General features: G+C 43.6%; 1 protein-coding gene across 1 annotated transcript; it reads right to left on the bottom strand.

The window, feature by feature from the left end:
- On the bottom strand, positions 1 to 26,631 carry LOC113405195 (complement receptor type 2-like). The gene is made up of 11 exons (XM_026646157.2): positions 26,481 to 26,631; positions 24,773 to 24,958; positions 19,570 to 19,663; positions 13,093 to 13,178; positions 12,045 to 12,239; positions 10,903 to 11,082; positions 10,726 to 10,782; positions 6,138 to 6,167; positions 4,943 to 5,114; positions 1,116 to 1,226; positions 1 to 37 (listed from the first exon to the last, which is right to left on the bottom strand). The coding sequence occupies exons 1-11, from the start codon at positions 26,566 to 26,568 to the stop codon at positions 1 to 3; spliced, it is 1,236 nt and encodes a 411-aa protein (XP_026501942.1). The 5' UTR covers positions 26,569 to 26,631.
- Positions 26,632 to 26,977: the final 346 nt, after the last annotated feature.

Consider the following 26,977-nt stretch of genomic DNA (forward strand, 5'->3'; position numbering starts at 1 on the left):
TTAGTAATCAGCACTGCCAGAATGATAGGCATCTTTCCTGCAAAACCAAAATAAAGAAAGTTAAAACCAAAGTAAAAATGCACAATATCTTGACTTCACTCCGGATGTTTAGGATAACGAGATTTTTCATTTTATGTTCTGTCTGAAAGATTTGTTTTGTTAATTTTAGAGTTACATTAACACAATCAATAACTAATTTCCAATTAAAGCAGAGTTCATGCTGTTTCTTCTCAGAGGCCATGTCCAAAACAGAAAAGAGGCAGAAAAAAAAAATTCATGAGTATTAATCTGTAATCAAAGTTGGCAAACAGTGATGAGTTAGGTATTACATATCCTAAATACAGGAGAACTGGACTATCTATGCTCCCTCCCCGTAATGCTCAACTGTTTGAGCACTGGAAAGGCAAAGGGGTCATCTATAACATAACACTGTTTTAGGACATATTAGTTTCTTCCACTGACTTATCACGTTATAGAAGAATCTTATTCAACTGTACACCCCAAGAATACTATGTGGAGTAATGTAGAAAAGTCAACAGTACTTTTGTAGCACTGTCAGGGCCTAGGGTTTCACAGTGAATCCACATGAAACACCAACACCACCTGAGCTCTTCAGCAGAGATTTGTTTAGCATCTCCTGCCTGCTGTATATAAGCTCCACATATACAATTATATCAACTAAAAGTTGTAGCATATAGACTTTATATTACTCTTCCTCTACTGAGAGAAGTCTCATATTAAGGATATAATCACAACCTTACACCAGAAATGAAAGTCCAACATGGGCTTTGTATCATTAATATTCTTCTGGAGAAAAGATTTGTCCTTATATTATCAAAATGGTAATATACTGAAGTAACGTTTATATGTTAAGACAGAGCTGTTATGATAAGTAACATCACAAGATAAGGCACACAATGCATTCATAACTGCTGTAGTTGACAAAATGGTTACATAGAAATGGAGAATTTAGTAGATATTCACATGTGTTGCATTCAACATATCTGTTCAGGCCACAGAAGAAAGGTAACCTAAGAAAGTAATTTATAGTCTCAATTTGATATGCTGCATAGTTGGATTATGTTCTTGCAGATAATAGTTCATCAGAACCTCACCATCTTTTCACATTGAAGTAAATATTTTCTGTAAAACCCCTTTCAAGATCCAAGTTAGGTTTTTTCCCACGTTCCTGTAGATCACTGAAGTACTGATTTGCATCATATGGGCTGAACAGCAGGAAAGGAGAGAAACTAATTCAATAAAGTGTGACTCCAGAATTCAAGAGTAAAAATCAAAGTTGCTTTTGCTTCCTTAAAAGGAGGCTTTTTATATCATTAGAACTCCCAAGAAAACTGATACTGAATATTAGGAAATTTTTTGATGGCAATGGATTTTTTTTGGAGGGGGGGAGGGGCAGGGGGAAGTAGTGGAAGCCCTATTACCTGAAACTTTTAAAACTAGCATGGACTAAAATGGTAGAAAAAAGTACTGTAGAGAACAATCCTGCCTTTGCAGGGACAGGATGATTCAACAGATCCTCTCTCTCACACACTTCTATAGTCATCAGGTTAACTGGTTTTAAAAAAAAAAATCCTTGTTATTTCCATATCATTAGATGATTAACAAAGTGAAAGATTTTTTTTTTAAACTAGTTAATGCTATTTACGTCTGCATTTCTTTCAATGTACATAGGGAATTTTTTTTACTTTCCAAGCACTAGCACAATGAAGCATTGCAGTGTTGCAAACTCTAAGAGAATGTTTAAATTCAAAATTTTTCTAAAATTGTATGTACAATTTTCTATTAAAACTCAATTGTGAAAGAAATCCCTTACAAGGTAAAATATATATGCAATCTATCCAGCTGTGTCCCTTTTAAAGGAGGATAGTTTTAACTCAAGCTTCCTATCAATATTTATATTCATATTTCTGCCAAACATCCCCAGGGGACTGCAGCAAACAGAGGTGTCAAGCTTCAGGTTCACATGATTGGGTATATAGGATTAATTTATAATTAGTGTGTGCGCTAGTACCCCTTTATTGAACGAAGTCTCAGATTTATTTGAGCATATTGCTCTTCTAGAAAACAGTCAAAAGAGCTATTAATAGTTTGACAAGAGATTGGTCAATATGCAATTTAATTAAAGACAAGTATAAAGCTTTTAAAAGTGTTTCCTAAAAACTGAAGTTAAATCACTGGAAAAACCTATGGCTTTAAATTTTCAGACAAACTGTCTCTGGGATTAAGTTAACACAAAAACAATACATAATTTTTTGCTCTAATGTGCGTCTTCTATTTAATAGACAGTTCTGGTTAAAATGTATAGGAGGACAACGAGTTACCTCATTTAAATCCTAGCAAGTCAGTATTTTTCATAGTCCAAGAAAGACTACATAGCAACATGTTACTTGCAAGTCATCTTAATATTGGATTTGTTTTATTCTGGCAGTAAAAACCCATTTTAAATGCGAGTATCTTTTCTTGTGAACCTCCAACATTAAATATCATTCAAAGATTTTACTAATTGGGCTTCCGAATACAATATTACCTTCAACAAGCACCAGGCTTGACGATCATGACAAAAATGCAACACGTCACAACAAGCATAAGTGTTGCTTCAAAGGGATAATGTCTAATAGCTCACGACTTCAATTATATTGCGCTTGAGTGCAACTGGTCAATGTACCTCCTCTAAAAAAGCATAAAAGGATATAAAAAATAAAAGGAAAGCTGAAAGTTATACAAAGCAGAAAGGATTTTTAAAGTCAGTTACCTGTGTAACTGGAGACAGCTCTAAATTAACAGTTGTAGGATGCTGCGCATTTCATTAGCTTAAGACATGACATGGAACACCAGGTGTTGTTAAAGGCTTATGATCACTGGCCTTTGCTTACAGATGAGGACAAAATAAGTCTCAGCACCAGAACTCTCATTTACCCTACAAAAGATATTAGGCAGGTGCTTTGTTGAAATGTCCTGTAAGCTAAGAATGTTTATTATGTGGATGGCAAGATTTGAGGCTCTGCCTACAGAGGTAACAAGCAATATTGCCATTTCTAAGAATGGGAATACAATAAAAAGCAGGTTTCACAGCATCTAAGATGTCTCTAGCAAAGTCAGAGCTAAACACAAATTTAGATTGAAACTAGATCTTGGGTGCAAATGAAAGACTTCAGAATCAATGGAGCACAAGGGAACTTTAATTTAAATGGCAGTTTTTCATTTTAAAAAGCTTTTACACAATGTTAATTAGCAACAAGTCAAAATCTTCACTGTGAACGCTGTAGCAAGCAAATCTTGAACAGCAGATCAACAGGATTATGTTTTTAAGTGAGCCATATTCACTTTTTACAAGCTTGAAAATGTTAGACGGTTCTGAAGACATTCTGGGCCTGAATCTCTGGGGGTCCATGGGAAAAAGCTCTGAGTCACACACCTAGTTTGAGGATAACTCAAGTATTCCTATTTTGTTAATGGGAGAAGAAAATCAAAATAGAGAAGACACTTTGGGTTGGGGGATTAGGACAGACACACTAAGGCTATGTCCATACCGGAGCTGGAGATGTAGTTTGCAACTCGGGTAGACATAGCTCAGTGCTAGCATGCTAAAAGACAGAAGTGTAGCTGTGGCGGCACGAGTGGCAAGACAGCCTTCCAAGTACAGCACCACTGCAGCTACACTTCTGTTTTTAGCATGCTAGCTCAATCAGAGCTAATGCAGGTATGTCTACACCTGAGCTCAAAGTTACACCTCCAGCTCCAATGTAGACATACATTAAGTCTCAAACCACCAGACACACCTCCTTCCCTCCCACTGGCCAAGCTGAATGTGCTGTGATTTTTCCTTTTTAAATGGATCTACAGTTTAAAAATGGAGCTTTAATTGTCCTTGGTTGTACAAAGGTAGTGATTTGTAGAAGCTGAAAAAGCTCTAGTGTCCCACTTTTAAAAGACTGGTATGTTGACAGGACAGAAATTGATTTATATTATCTTAGAAATAAGATTAAAGTATATAGTATGAAAAGGAGTGCGAGCAAAGTACATCGATTCCCTACATTATAGCTGGGGACAGAGGAAAATGAGGTAGAGGTGTAGAACCTTTTTGTACAGTGCTTTTGGGCTGCCTGTACAGAATTTTGGATCGTTTATTCATTTTTATATCTGTACTGATTTTAAAGTAATATTCTGAAAATTTAATCTAATTGCTGAACTTACTAAGTTGTGCAAAAGGGACTATATGCAGTAAACCTCTGCCATGTTCCCCCCCCCCCACCTCAGGCTGCTGAGGCGATGGGCTGAGGGTTAGATGGATATTTAAGGGCAACTCTTCAGAGTATTACACACAAAAGTTCTACGTTAAACATCCTATGTTAAAGGAACATTAATAAGGCTGCAAAGTCAAGCACTCCATTACAAAAGGCAAGAATTAAGGTTGCCTGTACAACATGAGTAAAGCCCCCATGTCCATACGCATGGTGATCAGTCTTTAGTTACATGATCACCCGCTGTTTTCTCCCCACAGGACCCCTGCCTCACTCACTGCATACGACAGATATTACTCACTTAAGGAGCAGCACCAGCCACCAACAAACCAATGACGACTCCTTGATGGAAAAAAGGAAACAGTAGCTGGTGAGAATATTAAACTAGAACATTTATGGTGAAATCCAGCAAAAATTCACAAGTCTGGAATCCACTTGCACCAATGTCATCAGCACCAAGATTATTCAAAAGTGAGTTTCCCATGAGTGTTTTAATGATGGTTTCCCTACTGAAGATCTCATATAAAGATTTGAGCCAAAATGTTATTCTCCTGAGAGAAAATTGAACAGAGACATTAACAAAATATCCAATATTAGAAAAAAGTCACAGGACTCTTCAAAATGGAGAGAAAGTTCCAGCTCTGGAACTAGAAAGGCAGAACAGTGAAATGTTATCCTACACTGTCAACTCCCAATGTCGTGTTTCTTCTCCGTTGCTTTTTCCATTCCCATTTCTGGTGGACACCAGACGTACACATTCAGTTTGCAGTAGTACCCTTATCCAAAACAGACCTACAGAAGTGCAGCTTCTAGGGATAAGATCCTTAATTCCCATTTCCATATCATATAAACCTGAATATAACAGTTAAGATGGAATCACAGCAGGCGACTCGGTTTAGGTAAATATGAATAAATCACAAGTTTATACAGACAGTCTAAATAAATGGATTTTTACCAGAAGTTGACTCATGGTAGACTGAATCTGGAGAAAACTGAGCGGGGAGCAGGGCAGAGTATAACAGCCATTAACATCTTTGAATAAAGAGGACAGTGATCAATTGTTCCCAACCTCCACTGGAAGGCAGGACAAGAAGTAATTGGCTTAATCTGCAGCAAGGGTGATTTAGGTTAGATATTAGGAAAAACTTTGTAACTAACGGCAGTTAAGCACTGAATAAGCTTCCAAAGGAGGCTGTGGAATCCCCATCAGAGGGGATTTTAAGGACAGATTGGACAAACCCCTGTCCGGGATGATCTAGGTTTACTTGGTCCTGCCTCAGCACAGGGGCTGGACTTGATGGCCTCTTGAGGTCCCTTTCAGGCCTATATTTCTTGGATTCTTTAAATCAAGCATCTGTCTCATGAGCTTTTACATGGCACCACCAGACAGGACATAATACAGCAGGGGTAGGCAACCTATGGCACACGTGCTGAAGGCAGCACACAAGCGGATTTTCAGTTGCACTCACACTGCCTGGGTCCTGGCCACCTGTCCGGGGGTCTCTGCATTTTAAATGAAGCTTCTTAAACATTTTTAAAACCTTATTTACTTTACATACAACAATAGTTTAGTTATATATTATAGACTTATAAAAAGAGACCTTCTAAAAATGTTCAAATGTATTACTGGCACGTGAAACCTTAAGTTAAAATGAATGAATGAAGACTCGGCACACCACTTCTGAAAGGTTGTCGACCCCTGTAATACAGTAACAGAAAAACTAGCTGCCCGGAGTAGATTCCTCATGTAGTGAAGCAGCGGGGAAAAATTGTATGAGATGAAGATAGTGGAACATTAAATATCTTACGCTATTACTGCATCTTACTACGTAAAGTCTGTGCATTGAATTATTTTTTAAATTTTAAGTTACTTACCAATAGCAATCATGGTACCAGTGTTCGGCCCTAGAAAGAAAAAATGCAAGGTGAGCTGAAGTGTGAAGTTATATGAATGCCAGCTAACTACAGGAATCCATTGATGCATATTGGTGCAACATTCAATACCTGAAGCCACACCCTAAATTAAACAAATAGACTCTAATTAATACCATCATGCAAATTGAAGAATTTATAAGACATATTGGAAACCATGATCTGACCCCTAGATAATCCAATATTGAAAGAAGAAAGGCAGCTTTTCCGGGTCTTCTATTACTTGTACATTATAATAGAGACATGATGACAGACCTGAGAATTGATAGGGCAAATCCTCTATAAAGATTTCCTCCATTATGAATGAATGCTCTCATTTGCAGAATTCTTGCGCATCCTTCCGAGACCAGACGGCCCTCCCCTCCAGACACTGTCAGGATCTCATCTGCCAAATTCTGCAATGACCTGAAGAACAGCTCTGGGGAAGCTTGAAAGCTTGTCTCTCACCAACAGAAGTTAATCCAATAAAAGATATCACCTCACCCACTCTCTCTCTAATATCCTGGGATCGACGTGGCTACAACAAAACACGGCACACAAATTCTGCACTGGTTAGCCATGTTTTTATCTACAGCGAAAGTCACTAGAGGTGGAGTGTTTGGATCAGCTACCACAAAACATGCCTCAACATGTAACCACAGGATTAGTGACGTAAGGTTATCTGCCAACCTGTTCTTATTTGGGAGTAGAGAAGCAGAAACAAGAGAAAAGTGAGGTTTTTATTTTGATACTCCTGCCGTCATTACCAGAGGATCAGTCAACTCAAGCCTAACCATTACTTACAGAACAAAAAGTGAATTGAGTAGACATCTCATCGGAGTGTAGTTTAATACCGGACTACCAGTTAAGCCTGTAGTTGCTTGTGCCATTACTTTGCAGAATTCAGATGGACAGTTTCATACAGCTGGCATTTTATATAGATATATTGAGTGAGTGGGCATCAGCAGGTGGGTAATACCATACAAACCAGTGGGGAAAAAAGGGAATGAAGGAAGAGAGAGTTCTGGGTGGGAGACGAGACTACTACAGAGGTATAGAAATATAATTCCAGTCTCAGGCTTATAATTCAGACCTGGGCATAAGGGGCATTCAGGCGACCACAACCATAATTTGTTTACATATTATGAAACGCAAATTGAAGTAAGTGTGCAGAATGCTCCAGTTCAATGTGTAAACCAAAGCCTCCACTATCCACCATGAAGATTCTAGGTATATGATCACAGCGGTTATTTCACTCCCTTTATAGTCATCAGATTTACCTGGGCTTTCTTTAGGGCCATTTGGGGTTGTGTTCAGAGTAGGTTCTGCATAAAAAGGAGACTTACAAGAGGATACAGGAGCAACCCACTTATCTGAATGTGCTGAACAAAGCCACGCCATGCATGGCAACAAGGCGACAAGACAACTAGAGTGATTTTACAATGTTAGTTTGCAACAAAACATGCTAAAAAGACCCAGTCCCAAGATTGCTCCTTTTCTCTCCCATTGAAGGATCAAGCACTACCTCCTAGCACACTACTGAACTACGAAACACAGACAAGCTCTTTTGCCCATTTCGTTTACCTTAAGATTTCTGTTGAGTTTGCACAGTGAAAAAAGTGTCCGCATGCATTAGGTATATTACTCGTATGTCCATGCCAACAACTAACTCTTTGAACCAGAAGCCATCTACCCCTACACAAAATAACTAGTATTATAGTACAGTTTTCAAGATGGATTATCTTCGGCCAAATCAACGTGCTTGGAGTGCCACACCCCCTAGGAGTCTGTAAGTGTCTATTCCCTCGCTTGGTACATGGTCTCCCCCATTCTCAAAAGCCATCCTCTCATCCCATCTATCCCTCCAAACTGTTCCCCTACCTCCCTTCGTTTGTAAGTTCTCCCAACACACCCCTGCCTTGTGTTTCTTCACTCCAACACCATCCTTCACCCCCTCCAGCCTGGTTTGTCCCCTTCATTCCATCCTAACTTCTCTAACCAAGCTTTTTAACTGCTCCTTCCCAGACCAGTCTCAGGCCTGTACTTTGCTCCATCCTCCTCTTCCTGTTAGACCCAGTTGATCCTCTCAAGACTGTTTAACTGGGCATCTTCAAGACGGTCACCCCTGGCTCTTTCCCCTCTGGCTGCCTCGGCAGAGTCTCTTGCAGGTTCCACCTCTTCACACTGTTCTTGGTCCCTCTTTGGGCGATTTCATCTGCTCACATGATTTCAACTACCATTTCTATGTCGATTGCTTGCAAATTTACCTATCTCCACCCATCCAATCCCACATCTCAGCCTGAGATCTCCTGGGATGTCTAAATTAGCCAAAACTAAAAATACATCAATAATGACGACATAAGGAATGCAGGCCTATCTTGAAACTGCTGTATGTAACATGAATGTTTTCTGAAAGTTTCAGTCAGCCTTTGACAGCATGAAAACCATCAGAGACCATTATATTGAGATGGGCCAGATGTTATGAGCCCACAGACTATTCATAACACTCAGTGTCATTCTTGACTGTACACATACCTTCCATAACCATATCCAGAAAGTAGCCTCCGAAGCAAAGACTCACCTCAACATGGTCCAAAAAAAAAAAAAAAAAAAAAAAAAAAAAAAAAAAAAAGAAACAAACTGGGGATCAACTGCCCTGGTGCTATCTACAATAGCATTAGTCCTTGTGTATTCGGTTGCAGAGTTCTGTGCACCAATGTGGACAAAAAGCTGCCACACCTAACTTGCGGATGGGCAGCTGAATCAGACCATGTGAATCATCATAGCAACTTTAAAAATCAACCCCTCTACCATGGCTCTCTGTATTAGCAAAAACTGAACCTCCAGCTATTCACTGAGATACAGCCATTGCACGTGAACTTAACATACCAAAGACTACCCAGAACTTCCCATCCAGCATATTACGGACTACATACCGCATGCCTGAAATAGCAACAACTGCTGTGGACCACATGCGGCCACCTCATCTCTTTGGATCTAGCCAGGGAATGGCAAAATATCTGGACCTCATCCACCGTCTAAACAAACATTAGCACAGACCCGACAAGCTGCCCTTATGATTTCAACCTGCTATGCGGACTCTGGACTCAACTGCACCTGAACCATCAAAGATGCAGCTACTTGATGCAGAAATGGAAAAATCAGAGACTCCCTTTCATGCAACTGTGGTTTGGATGTTCTCACCACTGAACACTTCATAACACAGTGCCCCAAATATGGATTCAAAGGTGAAATGGACGATAGCCTCCTTTGTGACACAGTAGCTTTGAAATGGCTTGTGGGCCTACAATTGCATCTACAGAATCTTGCTCTGCAGATACAGTGAGTAAAAAAAAGAGAGACAGGGGACCTGTGGCCAAAAATCTCCCAAGATGGAGAGAGAAGGGCTGCGGGTTGCTGTCAGAGAGAACTTTTGGCTAGAGGCCTGAGAGGATGTTCCTTGAGCAGACCATAAGGGCGGGAGGGGTCAAAGATGCAGTTACCTCCAAATGGTGATAACAAAACTAGAGAATTAATACTTTCCCAACATAAAGTTGAGAGATTTTAAGAGTCTGTTTTTACCCGGGGTATTTTTTGTGGTTTCTTCGGTGGGTGTTGCAGTTGATCCTGTACAAGGAAAAATACGTACAAATATTTTCAGGTGCTAGGTCCGCATCATGCTTGGAGTCAATAACTCATTCTTTCAACTGTGCAATTAGACCAACAAAGATTAAGTACACTACAAACAATTCTGAGATCCCACATAATTAGTTCAGAGAACCCAGTTAGCAGCACAAAATGGGTGAAACCAAAACATAAGCGAACAATGGCTCCGTTCTACAGCTGCTTCTTGCAGCATTACAATTTATCAAATTTTTTTTTAGTTAATTGTGTGAGTTAACTGCAAAAAAATATTTAAGAAAATAATCCTAACAGGTCTTTAGAGGAAAAATCCTGTGTGCAGAGCTCACTGGAGACAGACTACTCACCACAGGCAGTGAGAAATAGCTGACAGGAGCAAGGGCAGATCGGTAGGGGAATGAAGCAGCTCAGGGCACATGCACTGCTCCAATGGGTACCACTACTGCAAACTCTCTGGCTTCAGACAAGGCCCTCGCATACCGAATGTGGAACAAACGTGCAATCACTTGAAAGGAAGAAATTCAGATTTCCCCTCAACACACTTCTGAAGCTGTTACAAATCTGAAGCCATTTTCTTGTTATTCGAATGCATCACTAACCTCAGGTGGCAGCTGCTAAACCTCTCCTGAATGCTTCCCCCTATGGGCCCTCATGAGGAAAGTTACACATTCTTACAGCTCAGTACAGCTAGTAAGCTGTTTCAAGTGCTTTTGAGAAGAGGATGCAAGGAAGGGTAGATGAAGAAATATGTCATGCTCTAAAACCTGAGGGAGAACGTTGCTTATAGTAGCAATTGTGAACTGAGAGATTAAATGTACTTTGTGAATTCCACACTTCCATTTTAAGTCTTGTAGAAACTACATGCTAAAAATCTGGAAGCTTTAAATAGCCAAAAGTTCTTCCAACTCACCAAAAGTATCTTTTGTTCCTCCTGGAGGGGAAGTTGCAGGTGTAGTATGTGTTATGCCTATGGAAAAAAAGGGACACAGACACTCAAACTTTAAATCATTGTAACATGGCTACTGAAAAGCAACAAGCTTCCTAAACATTAGTATATAAAAGGTTCAATACAACTGCTTATACTCACGCAGACAGGTGGGCAAAGATGGAACCCATGAATTATTAGCTTCACATTTAACTGAACTGCTACCCTTCAGAGCATAGCCAGAATCACATTCAAATATTACGGTGTTTCCATATGAATACTCAGATCCAAACCCAGATTGCTTTTTTCCATTTTTGACTTCTGGCTCTGGACACTTGACCACTGAAAATTAGAAGTACCAGCATAAGAACATTTTGCACAGGAAGAATTTAGTTGACTACAGCAGGTATCAAAATGTATTTTAAAATAAAGTTATACAACTTTGGATCTTTCCGTTTAAAAATATGTTAGTCTACATACCCAACTGTATGGGTATCAGACTCCTGCCTCCCCCCTCCAGTAAACTGCACAAGTTAAACATCATTTTATGATGCCATCAGGAATTTGGGTCAAGCTACAAGAGATCCACATACAACGACATTCTGGAACTGAACTTCCCCGCTTTTGGGGGAGTTAATATTAAATAGCGAGGTGACCAACCTTCCTAATGCCTCTGAAAAACCCAGCCTAAGAAGCTGGGATGGAGGCTAACTCAGCAAGAATAAAACCTGTTGTTGCAGCTGCTTGAATACCAAGTACATAAACGCATTGTTAGCTAAATGTACAATGACCTTTATTTCCCCCTCTTAAGAACTTATGGCTGTGATATGAACTCACAGAAGTCTGAGCCTTCACTGTCAAGGAGCCCTCACAGAGAGAGTTCTGAAAAATATGGTTCCAAACAATCCTGCTTGTAAGGCTCTCCCCACCCTCTTTGCCACTGAGTAGTAGGATACTGGCATAAAAGCAAAACCTTAGTTTAAGAGTTTATCTCCACCTTAAAAAAAAAAACCACAACTGTTTGTGACATGAGAATTAACTGCAATCTTGGAACACTGAAGGGAGACAAAAATAAATACAGGATGTATTAGAGGTAAAAAATTGTTTCCAGCAATGCTCTATGTAGTGTCAGTCATTCTTTAGTCTTCCAACAGTAACTAGTTTCCATGATACGTATTAAGGGGGACTAAGCACTTACTGAATTTCCTCAGGATTATGGGTTTACTTAGCAATCAAAATATAGGTTTTTCCTGGGAGGAGATAGTAGAAGGGGAAAAAAAAAAAAAAAAACAGACGTGACTAACCTTTGCATTCAGGGGCAGGCCCACTCCACTCTCCATTGACATTATCTTTCATTGTACAATGAATGGAGGCCTCTCCAATAAGAGAGAAGCCCTGGTCACATTTGTAAGTTACCGCTGAGCCAAAGGAAAACTCTTGTTCACTCTGACCAGTATGGGATCCATGGGTGATATCAGGAGGTGGAAGACAAGGTATTGCTGAAGCAAAGAAGGTCAACATGAACATTCAAGTTTCCATTGAAGGTGAACTGAAGAGAGAATTTTCACTAAGAAAGTTGTCTCAGATCCCCCCCAAAAGCTATTTAGCCATTTGGAAGGGTACTTAACATTGCATTTTAACATTTGAAGCAATAACCCTTTCAGATTCTGAACATTTTTCTGGTTTTAGGCTTGACCCAACCCAGTACGTCCATTGCTCAAGGAGGATGCTCCATAAAACACCAGCTCAGGAAGATGACCTTAACAGAGCGTGCTCCTTCCCAACATGAGTCTCAAGGAGCCAGAACCTCTTGCCCAGCGTCTCTAGAGGTAGTGTTGTTCCACCAGCAGAAAACTAAGCTAGGACATTTCTTGTATCAGCAGCTGATTCTAAACTGGACATCAGCAGCATGATTGATAGACCAAGCCCAGAAAGCATCCAAGAGATCAAATTAAGGTAGAAGCAAATTAATTGTGATTCACTCCCAAAGAGTTAAGTGGATAGTCAGATTTGGGAAGGGTCAAAACTTCTTGAAGTCATTATCATGCCTTTTACTTAGTGAGCAGCAGGATTACACAGATACAATAGTGAAGAGGCGCCATGAGGCCTGTTGGATTGTGCACATTAAACAGTGCCAGGTGAACAATCTAGAAGGGACTAAAAAAAAAAAAAAAAAAGATTCTGTAGGAGTCATCCAAACACCATGGTGAACCACAGTATTTTATTCCTCCCCCCAACTCAACTGTCATTTGGATTAAATGCCAAAGTAAGAACAGAGACTCCTCTGAAGCACCAGCTATGCTGCATCATCTCCAGACGTGAACCGTTCTTAAAACCATTAGATTAGTTTACCTTCGCAAAGTGGAACATGCTTATCCCAATCAACTCCATTTTCTGAAAGGTCACATTTGGCAGAAGTCGTTCCAATTAATCTATACCTAAAGAAAGAAAAAAGGTTCAAGTTTGTTACTCATAGAAGCAAAGAACTAGTTAACAGTCCAGAAAGATGGAACATGGTTTCTTTCTGCCAGCAGGTTGAGACAAACCATTGAAAAAGGGACACATCTAACACCATAGGACCAAGGAACACTAAGGTCAGGTCTACAGTACACATCTGTATCAGTATAACTACAGTAACTCCTCACTTAACTTCGTCCCGGTTAACATTGTTTCGTTGCTGATCAATTAGAGAACATGCTCGTTTAAAGTTGCACAATGCTGCCTTATAACTTGTTTGGCAGCCACCTACTTTGTCCACTGCTTGCAGAAAGCGCAGCCTGTTGGAGCTAGGAACCAGGTTGGACCGGCAGTCCCCGTATCAGCTCCCCTAAATTCCCTGTGTGGCAGCCGCTCGGCAGGCTATCAATTGCTGAGCAGTTCAGCTGACTCCCCTCCCCCACTGCTGTGTGCTGCTCCTGCCCTCTGCTTTGGAGCTGCTCCCGGGATCCTCCTGCTTGCTGTGTGTTGGGGGGGGGGGGGGGAGAAGGGTGCTAATGTCAGGATGTTCCCTTCCCCCTGCTCCTGTACCGCTGGGCGGGGGGGGGGTGGGGGGGGGGGGGGGGGGGCGGTGCACAACAGGGCTCAGGATGGAGGGAGCTTGCTGGCAGCAGCTGCTGTCTCAACTTGCTGATCTATTTAAAAAGACAATGTACTTAGAGTGGGGTCAGCGTACTTAAAAGGGCAATGTGCGTGTGTCTCTCTCACTGTGTGTGTGTGTGTGTGTGTGTGTGTGTGTGTGTGTGTCTCTCTGCCATGCTGTGTCTCCTCCCTCCATTCCTGCTGCTTTGTAGAGTATAAGGCTACATTAACAACGTGTTAACCCTTGAGGGTTCAACTGAGTGCTAGTTCATCATTTAGCAGTAAGGCATTCTCTGGGAAATATCCCTCCCTCTGACCAAACTTCACAATCATTGCTGTGTACAGTATTAAATTGTTTGCTTAAAAGTTATACTGTATATATATATAATGATATAGAGATATATATAGTCTTGTCTGGTGAAAAAGATTTCCCTGGAACCTACCTACCCCCCCCCCCCCCAATCCCATTTATATTCATTCTTATTGGGGAATTGGATTTGCTTAAAGCAGCATTTTTCAGGAACATAACTACGTTGCTCAGGGGTGTGAAAAATCCATACCCCTGAGTGACAGTTATACTGGCCTAACCCCCTCACGTAGACAGCGCTATGTCAACAGGAGAACTCCCGCCAACAGAGGCGGGGCTGGGATTTGGGGAAGGGATCCAATAGGGGAAGGGAGGGGGCGGAGACTTTGGGGAGGGGGTTGGAGAGATGGATTAACTATGCTGACAGGAGAGACTCTCCCATCAACATATGAGCATCTTTATATACAACTGTACAGCTGCGCCGCTGTACGTGAAGACCAGGCCCTGTGTAGTTAAAGGCAATAAAGAGCTACAAGCCAGAAGATAGAGCTCCCAAAAGTGTTCGCAGGAGAGAGTCCTCGCTTCTGGGCTATGCTTATCAGATGCTTGGGAATACTTGTTAATCCCCTGCAAAGGGGAACAAATTACCCCTCTTCTAAATTAGAGATTTTTGCACTCCCATCTCCAGTAGGTGAAAGAAGGCCTACCACCTCTGCTACAGAACTCTTCAGATACCCAGAAAACTGGTTATTTTACAGATCACTGCTCACAGTGCTTTGATATGGAAAAAGGATTTGGACTTGCTGAGTAGGAGGCTGCTTCACATACTATGCCCTGGTCTACACTATGAGTTTAGGTCGAATTTAGCAGCGTTAGATCGATTTAACCCTGCACCCTGTCCACACGCCGAAGCCATTTTTGTCGACTTAAAGGGCTCTTAAAATCGATTTCTGTACTCCTCCCCGACGAGGGGATTAGCGCTGAAATCGACCTTGCTGGGTCGAATTTGGGGTAGTGTGGACACAATTCGACGGTTTTGGCCTCCGGGAGCTATCCCAGAATGCTTCATTGTGACCACTCTGGATAGCACTCTCAACTCAGATGCACTGGCCAGGTGGACAGGAAAAGCCCTGCGAACTTTTGAATTTCATTTCCTGTTTGGCCAGCGTGGCGAGCTAAGAGGTGACCGTGCAGATCTCATCAGCACAGGTGAACATGGAGTCCCAGAATCGCAAAAGAGCTCCAGCATGGACCGAACGGGAGGTACTGGATCTGATCGCTGTATGGGGAGTGGAATCCGTGCTATCAGAACTCTATTCCAAAAGATGAAATCCCAAATATTTGAAAAAAAACTCCAAGGGCATGAAGGACAGAGGCTATAACAGGGACCCACAGCACTGCCACCAGCGCCGTATTATTGCCTAGGCCGACAAGGCCTAGGCCTAGGGCGGCAAATTTTCAGGGGCGGAAGCTCCCCTCCGCGCCCCGCCCCCCTGCTCCAGCTCACCTCCACCTCTTCTGCAAGCGCACCGCGGCGTCCTGTTTCTCTCCCCTCCCAGCACTTGCGTCGCGAAACAGCTGTTTCACGGGGCAGGGAGGGAGGGGGGAGGAGGGGGAACACCATGCGCTGGGGGAAGAGGCGGGGCTGGGGGGAAGGGATCCAATAGGGGAAGGGAGGGGGCGGAGTTGGGGCGGGGACTTTGGGGAGGGGTTGGAATGGGGGCGGGAAAAGGGCAGAGTTGGGGCGGGCCAGGGCGGCAATTATTTCCTGGCCTAGGGGTGGCAAAATTATTAATCCGCCACTGAGTGCCGTGTGAAACTTAAGGAGCTCAGGCAAGCCTACCAAAGAACCAGAGAGGCAAACGGCCGCTCCGGGTCAGAGCCCCAGACATGCCGCTTCTATGATGAGCTGGATGCCATTCTAGGGGGTGCCCCTACAACTACCCCACCCCTGTGCGTGGACTCCGTCAACGGATTCTCACGCAACAGGGATGCGGATTTTGGGGACAAGGAAGATGATAGCACACAGCAAGCAAGCAGAGAAACCGTTTTCCCCGACAGCCAGGAACTGTTTATCACCCTGGAGCCAGTACCCTCCCAACCCACCCAAGATGGGCTCCCGGACCTTGAAGGCAGAGAAGGGACCTCTGGTGAGTGTACCTTTGTAAATATAATACATGGTTTAAAAGCAAGCGTGTTTAATGATTAATTCTGCACTTGCTCAGCCTATAGTTGAACTGCTCCTTACTACTGTCCAGGCTTCATGAGCCATGGGAGCAAGGGGTAGGCTGGGGTAGGTGCGACCGCGCGGTGCTGCCAGCTGGGAGAGCAGCCTGAGGCAGAAGCCTCCAGCTCGCATAATATTTCAGGCAGGACTGAAACTCCAGGGGACGAAACTTAAAGAAGAGAATGACCTGGAGTCACTCCCATTTATGTCCAGGCGCCCCTGACTGACCTCACTGAGGTCGGCCAGGAGCACCCAGGAGACGACGACTACGGCTAGCAGTCATACTGCACCGTCTGCTGCTGCGAAGGCAAGGAGCTGCTGCTGTGTAGCAATGCAGTACCGCGTCTGCCAGCAGCACCCAGGAGACGTACGGTGATGGTGAGCTGAGCGGGCTCCATGCTTGCCGTGGTATGTCATCTGCACGGGTAACCCAGAACAAGAGGCGAGAAATGATTGTTTGCTATTGCTTTCACGGAGGAAGGGAGGGAGGGGGACCTGACGACATGTACCCAAAGCCACCCGCGACAATGTTTTTGCCCCATCAGGCATTGGGAGCTCAACCCAGAATTCCAATTGGCGGCGGAGACTGCGGGAACTGTGGGATAGCTACCCACAGTGCAACGCTCCAAATGTCGACACTAGCCTCGGTACTGTGGACGCATTCCGCTGACTTAATGCACTTAGTGGGGACACACAATCAACTGCATAAAATCGATTTCTAAAAAAAAAAAATCAACTTCTATAAAATTGACGTAATTTCATAGTGTAGACATACCCTATGTTTCTAACATGTAGGAGGAAGTGTTTGAGCCGCTGGCATTCTGCATCTTAGAATTACTCTGCTTTCCTCTGCATAAGAACTAAAAACCTCTTCTCTGCCCTGTTGTGTCAGGCTGGCTCAGCTCCTTACTTTTTCTCCTACTTTTACCAATGCTGCCCCTGCTGGGCAGCCAGAAGCACTGCATCTCCAAGTCCATTTAGCTGAAGGTCCAGCTAAACCCAGCACACAAAGTTGCAACATACTGGCAAAGCTACACTTGCTTTGTGTGTTCTGTAGTGAAGACCATCGCTTAAATTTAAGTGAAAGAACTTGAAGAAATCAATCTCCTGTGAAGGCAGGGAACAGTGAAGGAGAATGAGAGAGAACAGATGGTGGCCAAGCAGCTGGTAGTTTGTAAAATAAAATTACACCCAAAGACAACTGCCGACAGCAGCAGTGGGAGACAAGACAGCTGCCCTGAGCTGTCACCCACTTGCCATCGCCCTGTTCCATATTCTAAATTCAAGCATCTTAACTGTCCAAGGTCTAACCACTGTCTTTAAACCCAGAGACTTGACAGGCTTTGGAATTGTGCAGGCCTGAGGCCCCTATAGGCTACTGCAGAGAAAAAAAATCACCAAATCCTTCAACAAGAGCTCAGAAATGTCTGTGCCTCAAGCCTACTTCATCCAGAAGGCAGGATAATGACCAATCTACAGGATAAGCCAAGGGATTTACCTCCCACCTCTGTGGAGCCGGAGAGCCGGCCTTGCCCCCAGGGAGTTACCTCCCCACGCCCAGATACACCTAATTGAGACTGGTCCTTGACATTTCCCCCCACCCCAAACATCCCTTGGGAGTCCAATCTCTGCTGCTTGGACAAGCCACCTAAAGTTGTGATACAGAAAAACTACACAATGCCTGCATTCATTTCATTTGTGTGCCCACGCAACGCAATCCATTCAATTAGCAAGGAGGGTGAAGAGCTATTTAAACCAAGTACAATGCTGCCACAAGAACAAAGGGTAAAAACTGGCAATGAGCAACTTCAGGCTGGAAATTAGAAGGTTTCTAACCATCAGAAAAGTGAGGTTCAGGAACAGTCACCCAATAGTAGTTGTGGGGGCAACTAACTTAGTTTAAGAGAGATCCAGGCAAGTTTATGGGTGCAATTATATAATGGGGTTGCTTGGGATGGCAGGGCTCAGCAACCCTGGGTTTGTTTCCAGTGTGTGTGTTATGTTCCTAAAGCCTCGCGCTTCAGGATTTCAGCCAGTCCCCTGCAGCAGTCAGGCTGGGATTCCCCACCCAATGTATTCTGAGTTGGTTTCTTTTATCTCCTTCCTTTGAACCATCAGGGATGGCCATGGCTGAAGATGGGACACTGGATGGGGAAGGCCAGGGCTCTGAGGTGGCATCAAGGACTCTCACCTCAGTGCTTGGTGGCTTGCTGGTTCTTGCTCACATGCTCAGGCTCTAGTATGTGGGGTCGTTAAGAAATTTCCCCCCAGGTCAGATTGGCAGTGACACTGGGGTTTTTTTTTTTTTTTGGCCTTCCTCTGTAGAATGTGAGTGCAGGTCACTTGCCAGGATTATCTCAATCTCTCTCACTTCAACATTTCCCTGCCATGACAGGGGCCCGAGGAATTTGTGCACCTCAGGCCCTCCTAATCTCTGCCCATGGCACATAATGGTCTAAGCTCCTGTGGGCTGTAGTATTTTAGACTAATTTTGGTTGAGTTTAGTATGTGGGTACCTGGGAAGAGTTGGTGGCCTGGGATATACAAGAGGTCAGACTGGAGGATCTGGTGGTCTCTTCTGTCCTTTAACTTTGAGACCTCAAAAATCCAAAACACACCTGCTCAGTGCAATGAAGCCACTAGTTATTTTTGATTCCCCAAGGCCTGGCAACATAACCCATATGGACGAAAGCAACAACTGCACGTGATGCTATCCTGGGTAATAGTGACATCTATAAGGAAGGTACAGACAAATATTTGCTATTGTAGAGCAGGAAAAGGTCTGCTCCTACCTGGTGCAGCATTTTACGGGCAATATTCTGCCACTAGCTCCCAGCACCCAGACAGAAACCCCTGTAACAAGGGAGAGATGGCACAGGTCAGTAAGTGCCACATGACCCCTGAGGTGGGACTCTCAATCTCATAACACAACCCCTGCTGGATGATCTCCTGAGGGCTCTAGGCTGGGATCTTCAAAAGCACCTGAGCGAGTTAGGTGCCCATCTCCCACTGCATGACAACCGTAGCTGGTTGCTCTCTTCCTTCAACTCCTTTGAAAAATCACAGGTGTAATTCTTGATACAGATTTATAGCACACCACTCACTTCTGTTCTTGAAGTTAAGCAGGCTTTCTAGTCTCATTTTGCCAGACATCACCAGCAGTGTCACACCAGTCTAGATTCTGTTAATTAGTCAAAAGAAGCAAATTGCCACTCACCCTTCATTACAGGAGAAGTTTGCTGTTGCACCAAACTGGAGATCGGTTAAATCAACTCTGCCATTTTCTAGTTCTAGTGATTTACATGGTCTTCCTAGAAGAGAACAAGACTAATATTAGCTTTACTTCATATTACCTTAATGGGGAAAAGGGGATATGCTAACTTGCACCCCCTAACATAGCAAATATCATGGCAGATCAAAGCCAATGCTCTTGGAGTCCAGTATCTGTCCTGTATGACAGCGGTCAGCACCAAAGGCTACAGAAGAAATCTTACAACCCACATTATGGATAATTTTGTAACATGCCCAGGGGAAGTGAGGAGAAGTGGAAGTGGGATGATGCTTCCTAATCCCACACAGACAGTGGTTGCCTTATATCCTGAATCAAGAGAATTAAGTTCCCCTTGCAGATTTAGTATAAATGCAAATATTCCTATTGTACATGTTAAGGCCCAGATCCTGAAAACTCATATGCATAACTATATTCGTGTGGGCAGACCCATTGACCTCAACTGGCAGCAATTACAAATAAAACGCAACATAATACATGGAAAAAAGGATAGATGGCATAAGTTACGAAATGTAAAAACTGATATGGGGAGCTAAAGACATCAGTGAAAGAGTCACAACTGGCATGGTTACAGACAATAAGGAGAAGGTTTTGAAGTTCCTTAGGAACAAAAGAAATCCTACTGTATGAGAATGTACCTTGTCCACACCCTAGAGACTGCTGTAATAATCTTTGTACAAAGTATGCCTTGTGAGGTATCTGAAAATCTATAGTTTACTGGTCAATATTGTCCTGATAAAATGCATGGCAACACTGTATGGGAAGTTAAAAGATTTCCCTGTATAATGTTTACTTATGTTGCAAACCACAGCACAAGTTGGCAAACAGGTCTGTCTCAAAGGAATGTGTGCTCTGCTTAGTTTGCATTTAAGCAGTCATCAAGCAAGGAAAAGCAGCAGGGAAGATCTTTCTCTATAGACTTTTTGGCAGCTCGGAATGTTTTCCAAGGGGCAGGACTGGCACTATAATAAAGGAGAGACAAACACTCCCAGGCACCCCTCCTCCCTCTCACTCTGTCCATCGAATCACTGCACTAGAAGAGACAAAGGAATCAGCCACTAAGCTGAAGAAGGGGTCCTCACCTAAGAAGTTTGGTCAGTAAGACTGCTGGGAGCATGTGGTAAGAAAACCTTTATTTTGAGTTTAACATAGTTCGTTAACTTGGGCACCAGTTGTGTTTTATCTGGACTTCTCTTGTAACCATTTCGGACTTATGCCTCATTACTTGCATTCACTTAAAACCTCTTTGTAGTTAATAAACTTGTTTGATCTAATACAGTGTGTTTAAACTGAAGTGTTTGTGAAATTCTATTTGGGTAACAAGGTATGAACTTATTTCTATTGAAGAAATACAGACTTGATATGAATTTGTATTGTCCAGGAAAGGGCTGGGCAATACAAGACATATTTCTCTGGAGGGAAAAAAACCAAAATGAATACTAGGAGTTTGTTAGGGTCACCCTGCAGTATAACCAAGGCTGGTGAGAGCCAAGGTATGGCTGACTGAGACACAGCTGGGAGTTACTTGCACATTGGCGGCTGTTTGTGAGCAGTCCAGACTGGAGCTACAGCAGCAAAGCATTGTAAAGGGCACCCCAGGTTAGAGGGCAGGGGTGACAGATTCTCATTAGTCTGGATGATACATTGAGTATACCATGCCTAGTAATGGTACAAACCAGTTACTAAATGGAGATGGTAAAACAATTATGATGCAGGAAAGGCAGGAGTCTTCAGTAATTATTTCCCTTTTGTATTTGGAAAGAAGCACGACAATGTAGTCTCATCACAAGAGTATGATGAAGTACTTTCATGTCTATTAGTAATTAAGGAGGAAGTTAAACTACATCTACTAGGGATAAACATTGTTAAATCAAAATCTTGGGATAACTTGCACCCAAGCATCCTAAAAAGTTGTCCAAGGAGATCTCTATCCACTGATTAACTTCTAATAAATCTTGGAGTACCAGGAATTTCAAGAAGAATGGAAGAGCGCTGATCTTGTGCCAGTATTCAAAAAGGGCAAGCAGAAGGACCTAGGTAACTATACACTAGTTAACATGACCTCACTCACAGGCATAATAATGTAAAGGTATTGTGGGATTCATCACTTCCAAGGGCAAATCTATTCTGACCTCTTGAGCAGTGTAGGCAGGGCCGGCTCCAGGCACCAGCATAGCAAGCAGGTGCCTGGGGCGGCCAATGAAGAGGGGGGCAGCACATCCGGCTGCGGGGCCATCACTCCCTCTCAGAGCGAAGGACCTGCTGCCGAATTGCCGCTGTAGAATGAAGTGGCGGTAGAGCTGCTGCCAAGCGCGGCTTTTTTTGGGGGGGGGGGAGGGGGGTTGCTTGGGGTGGCAAAAACGCTAGAGCCAGCCCTGAGTGTAGGGCAAAATTTTCCCAATTCATAAGGAATTAAGAACAGAAATATAATTAATACCAATCAATATGGTTTTATAGAAAATCAGGTTTGTTTGATAAACCTGACCTAGTTCTTTGTAGTTACAAATTTGTTCGATAAATATAACTGATGTAATATACCTAGACTTTTGTAAGCTGTTTGACTTAGTACTACACAACATTCTAATTAAAAAATTAACACTTCAGTATCAATAGAGCACAAGTTAAGTGGACTAAAAGTTGGCTAAGAAGGTGAGGTAATATCTTTTATTGAACCAACTTCTGTTGGTGAGAAACTTTCAACTTTTCACAGAGCTCTTCTTCAGGTTTGGAATACATTTCCCAGACAAAGAATTGTGGCGTGTAAGCTCGAAAGCTTGTCTCTCTCACCAACAGAAGTTAGTCCAATAAATGATATTATCTCACCCACTTTGTCTCTCTCATATCCTGGGACTGACATGGCTATACCACCACTGCATACAAGAATTGGCTAAGTGACATCTCAAGGAGCAGTCATCCGTACTAGACCTGATGCTATTCAACATTTTAATCAGTTGCCTGGAAGTACACAAAAATCACTCCTGATAAAATTCGCAGATGACACAAAAATTGGGGGAGTGATAAATGAGGACAGGGCAGTCCTACAAAGCAATATAGATCCCTGGGTCCATTCAAACAAAATTCATTTTAGTATCATATAATGCAAAATTATACATCTAGGCACAAGACATGCAGGCCGTTCCTAGAGAACGGGGAAACTATATCCTGGGAAGTAGCAAGTCTGAAAAGGATTGAGGTGACAGCAGACAATCAACTGAACATGAGCTCCCAGTGCATCCTATGGCAAACAGGGCTAATGCGATCCTTGATGTATTAACAGGGGAGTAGGGAGGTGATAGCAATGCTGTATACATTCCCATACGGGAATACTGTACCCAGCTGTGGTGTCCACATTTTCAGAATGGTGTTGAAAAATTGGAGATGGTGCAGAAAAGAGCCACAAAAAGGTATTCATGGGCCTGAGAAAATGTCATCCAGTGAGAGACTTAAAGAGCTCAGTCTGTTTAGCTGGTCAAGAGAGATTGAGGCGACCTGATTACAGCATCTAAGGACCGTCTCGAGGAGAAGATTCCAGGTACTAAAGCGCTCTTTTATCTAGCAGAGAAAAGCAGAACGAGAACCAAGAGCTGGAAAGTCAAGCCAGACAAATTCAAAATGGAAATAAGGCAAAAGTGTTTAATAGTGAGGGTGACTAACCACTGGAACAAATTACCAGAGGAAATGGCAGATTTTCAGTCTCTGCAAGTCTACAAATCAGGACTGGCTGTCCTTCTCGAAGATATGCTTTAGTCAAATACAAGTTTTGGGGCCCAGTAAAGGGATAATTTGGTGAAATGCAAGTATCCTGTGTTGTAACAATCGCTTCTAGCATTAAACTCTATGAAGTAACAGACCATTCACATGGGCAACATTAAGCACATTTGTGTTTGCTGGACCAGGTTCTAAGTGTCTCATCCTTTTTTGAATCCTACCATGTTCCTTGCCTCCATTTTGTGGCAGAATGTTCCACAGGCTTGTTATGTGTTTTGTAAATATTTGTTGTTAGTTTTCTTGATATGTGAATCCTGATTTTAGACAGCTAAAAACTGCATGTTCCTCAGTCAAGCTCAGTGGAAGAGCTTTTCTTTGCCCCTACAAGAGTTATTTGTGATGCTTTCTCCCGCAGGAGACTTATTCCCACGAAGAATGAACTGTGTCAAAAATTCACCATATCTATATGGAGTTCAATATAGACAGACAGTATCCATGTAAAGTAAAGTTAGGACTTTTTATCACTGTACTGGGAAAAAATATCAAAGCAGACAAGGCATGTAAAAATTGTGACCTATTTACTAAAGCCTGATCAATTCAGCAAAACAAGTCCCACTGAAGTCACTGGGACTTAAGAACGCACTAAGTGCTTTGCTGAATCAGGGCCTGTATATAAAGTATTTTCTCAAGCCAGAGTAGGTGAGTCTAAGGATATTCAAGAAAGTCCCAGCAGTATTCAATACAACAAATTAAATCATAATTTAAAACATGTGCACAAGGAGGCAGAGTTAAGGTTCATCAGCATCCAACTGTAGATATCCTTACTAGTTACTGTAGTACTGCATTTACTAGGGACTTCTGCATGGAATATAGCATATATAGTCTTGAGATGAGGAAACTTGCAAATATCTTATTGTACTCTTAGCAATGAAGCCAAGAGAAGTATTCTCTAAGTTTTGTTATGAATTAGTATTTTGTCCAAGTTTGTAACACACATTATTCAGTAATGGGTTTACTTTTAGTACAGTGAATTCAGTATATTTCGTTATCAGGGATACAGCAACTACAATTTTTCAAAAAAGACAGACACTTGCCACACCAGCGTGTTTTACTTTATTCTAACAGGTTTCAGAATGGTAGCCATGTTAGTCTGTATCAGCAAAAACAGCTAGGAGTCCTTGTGGCACCTTAGAGACTAAAAAATTTATTTGGGCATAAGCTTTCATGGGCTAAAACTGACTTCATCAGATGCATGGAGTGAAAAATACAGCAGAGAGGTATAAATACACAGCATATGAAAAGATGGGAGTTGCCTTCTTTTCATATGCCAATAGAAGAGAGATACCCAATAGAAAAGAGATTCCTAACTGTGTCAAGATGGCTTGCACATCAATTGAAATGGAAAAGCAACAAAGATACTCACCTACACAAAACTCCGGGTCTACTGACCATGTTGAATTTGCAAGACATGTAACATAAGGAGACTTTCCAGAGCCCAATATGTATCCTGAGCGACAGGAGTATTTCAGTTTGGTTCCAACAGGATAGGAATCGTTCACCACCCCAGGCAGCTCAGCAAAACTCAATCTTGGAGGAGAATCACAAATGCCTAACAATAGGGACAGACAAGGAAGGGGAAAAAAGTTAACTATGAAAGATATTCAATAATCTGTTGTAACAGAATACTACTTTTTGAGAAGTCACAAATGATTTTATTGGGGACAATTTGGATGTACTTGTTTTCATTATAGCCTTGAAGCTAGTTTACTGAATGGCCTTGATACAAAACTGCAGTACATTCAAATTTTACATTATTTACCATGTATACATCATCCTGAGCATGTAAGGTAACGCAAGGTAAGTACATTGTGCAAAACAGGACATTCCTCCACCTCACAGAGCTTATGATCTAACGCAGCACAGGCTCAGAGAGACTGTTGCAACCATACAGAGTGACATGAAAGAAGGTGACGTACAGGGCAAAAGAGACCAAGGGAGCAATCCATAGGAGAGTACATGAAACATGTATGGGGTTAGAAACAAGTGAAAGCAGCCAGTGGAAAGCTCTCTCTGAGACAGCTGACTTTCATATTTCTCATGCGATGCATGGAAACTGTATGACAGGCATGAGGACAAGTGCCAATGAGAAGCAAAGTCAGGAAAGTAACTGAAATACTTCCCGATGTTCTGTATTGTATTTTCTAAGGGGCAACCGATCCTAAATTCTCAATTAATGAGGGACAATCTTTACTCCTCGCTATAATTGCTTTCCACAAGCTACTCTTAGTATAACCTTTTATGGGCAATGTACCCAAAGAATTGGATACTAATACCTTAACCGTATCACTGAATTTATTAACCTTAATTTGGGATACTGTAGATTATGTACTATATGGTCCTTATGACTTTCAAACCAAATTTTGTACTTTTGGATAATTTAAGCGTTATACCCAGATGTACAGACACTTTTTTCTTACCCTGTGTATTAGATCATTTTAACATTAGCTTTAATAAAAATTTATTTCTATACAGTCACAAACCTAAGGCTACAACAGGGGAACTTGCTCATTTTATAATCTTTAGGCGTCTTATACCCCAAACTTCGTTTTACTGACACTGGTACAGCTACAACAGCTGCACCTTTACCTGCTGTTCGAAGTAGCTTTCCCTCCCCCCCAGCCACGGACAGGAGACACCCCCAGCAGCAGGCTCTGGGCATTAACACTCTCACCAACGGGACAGAGTTTAACCTCCCAGGCTGAGATGCGGAGCCCGCCCCAGGTGCCGGGCTGGGACAGCGGGGACCTGTCGCTGCGGCGCGGCTGGGCTCGAGTCCCACTCGCCACCTCCTGCCCCCCGCGGGCCGAGTCCGACGCAGCCCGGGCTGGATGCGGGAGGGGGGGGGCTCTTGGGTCGGGCGGGGCCAGGCCCCGTGTGGGCAGAGCCCCGCCCCAGGGATGCTGAAGTGGCGGCCCCGCTTGAGCAATAGGACGGGGAGGGCCCGTCCGGGGGAGCCGCTGCGGCTCCGCTCCCCGCCCGGCACCGACGGAGGGGCGGGCGGAAGAGAACCGAGGGGATTCTGTGCCCGGGCAGGGGCCGCCTGTGGCCCCCCTCCACCAAGCCCCACTCACCGCGAGCCCCGGGCAGGGGCAGCAGCAGCAGCAGCAGCAGCGCCAGGAGCCCCCGGGCGCCCGGCGGGCAGCGCGGAGCCGAGACCATGGCGGGGCCGGCGGGAGGAGTCGCGCAGCGAAGGCGGCGGAGCGGACCCAGGACGCTGCCGCCTCGACGACGAACCCACGGGGACTAGCCCGGCGCCTGCCGCCAGGTGAGCCAGCGGGGGGCGGGGCCAGCAGCGGGGGGCGGGGTCTGCAGGCTGCGGGGCGGGGCCTGCTTCGCTGCTTACACCGGGCGCTCGCTGCCTGTGCCGGGGGGCGGGTTCAGCCCAGCGATCGGCGCCCGCCCCGTGCTCCAGCCCCTGCACCCGCCGCCCCAGCTCGGCCGCCGCCAGCAGCCCCCGCCGCTCCCCCGGGCTGCTCCGCCCCATCGCCTCTCACGGGCACACGCGGCCCGGCTGTGTCCCTTGGCGGGCCGGCGCCACTTCCCCCTGTCCCGGCGCTAGCGCCAAGGA

Source organism: Terrapene carolina, unplaced genomic scaffold (genome assembly GCF_002925995.2).
Source record: "Terrapene carolina triunguis isolate 2854851 unplaced genomic scaffold, T_m_triunguis-2.0 Scaffold34171, whole genome shotgun sequence".
In the NCBI taxonomy this organism is placed as follows: domain Eukaryota; kingdom Metazoa; phylum Chordata; order Testudines; family Emydidae; genus Terrapene; species Terrapene triunguis.

Coding starts and splice junctions, on each gene's coding strand:
- LOC113405195 (XM_026646157.2), bottom strand. CDS start 26,568: ATGGTCTCGGCTCCGCGCTGCCCGCCGGGCGCCCGGGGGCTCCTGGCG. Junction 11,083..12,044: donor GCCTGCCCCTGAATGCAAAG/GTTAGTCACGTC, acceptor TCTAATTTTCAG/TGGTCAAGTGTCCAGAGCCA. Junction 10,783..10,902: donor ATCTTTGCCCACCTGTCTGC/GTGAGTATAAGC, acceptor TTTTTTCCATAG/GCATAACACATACTACACCT.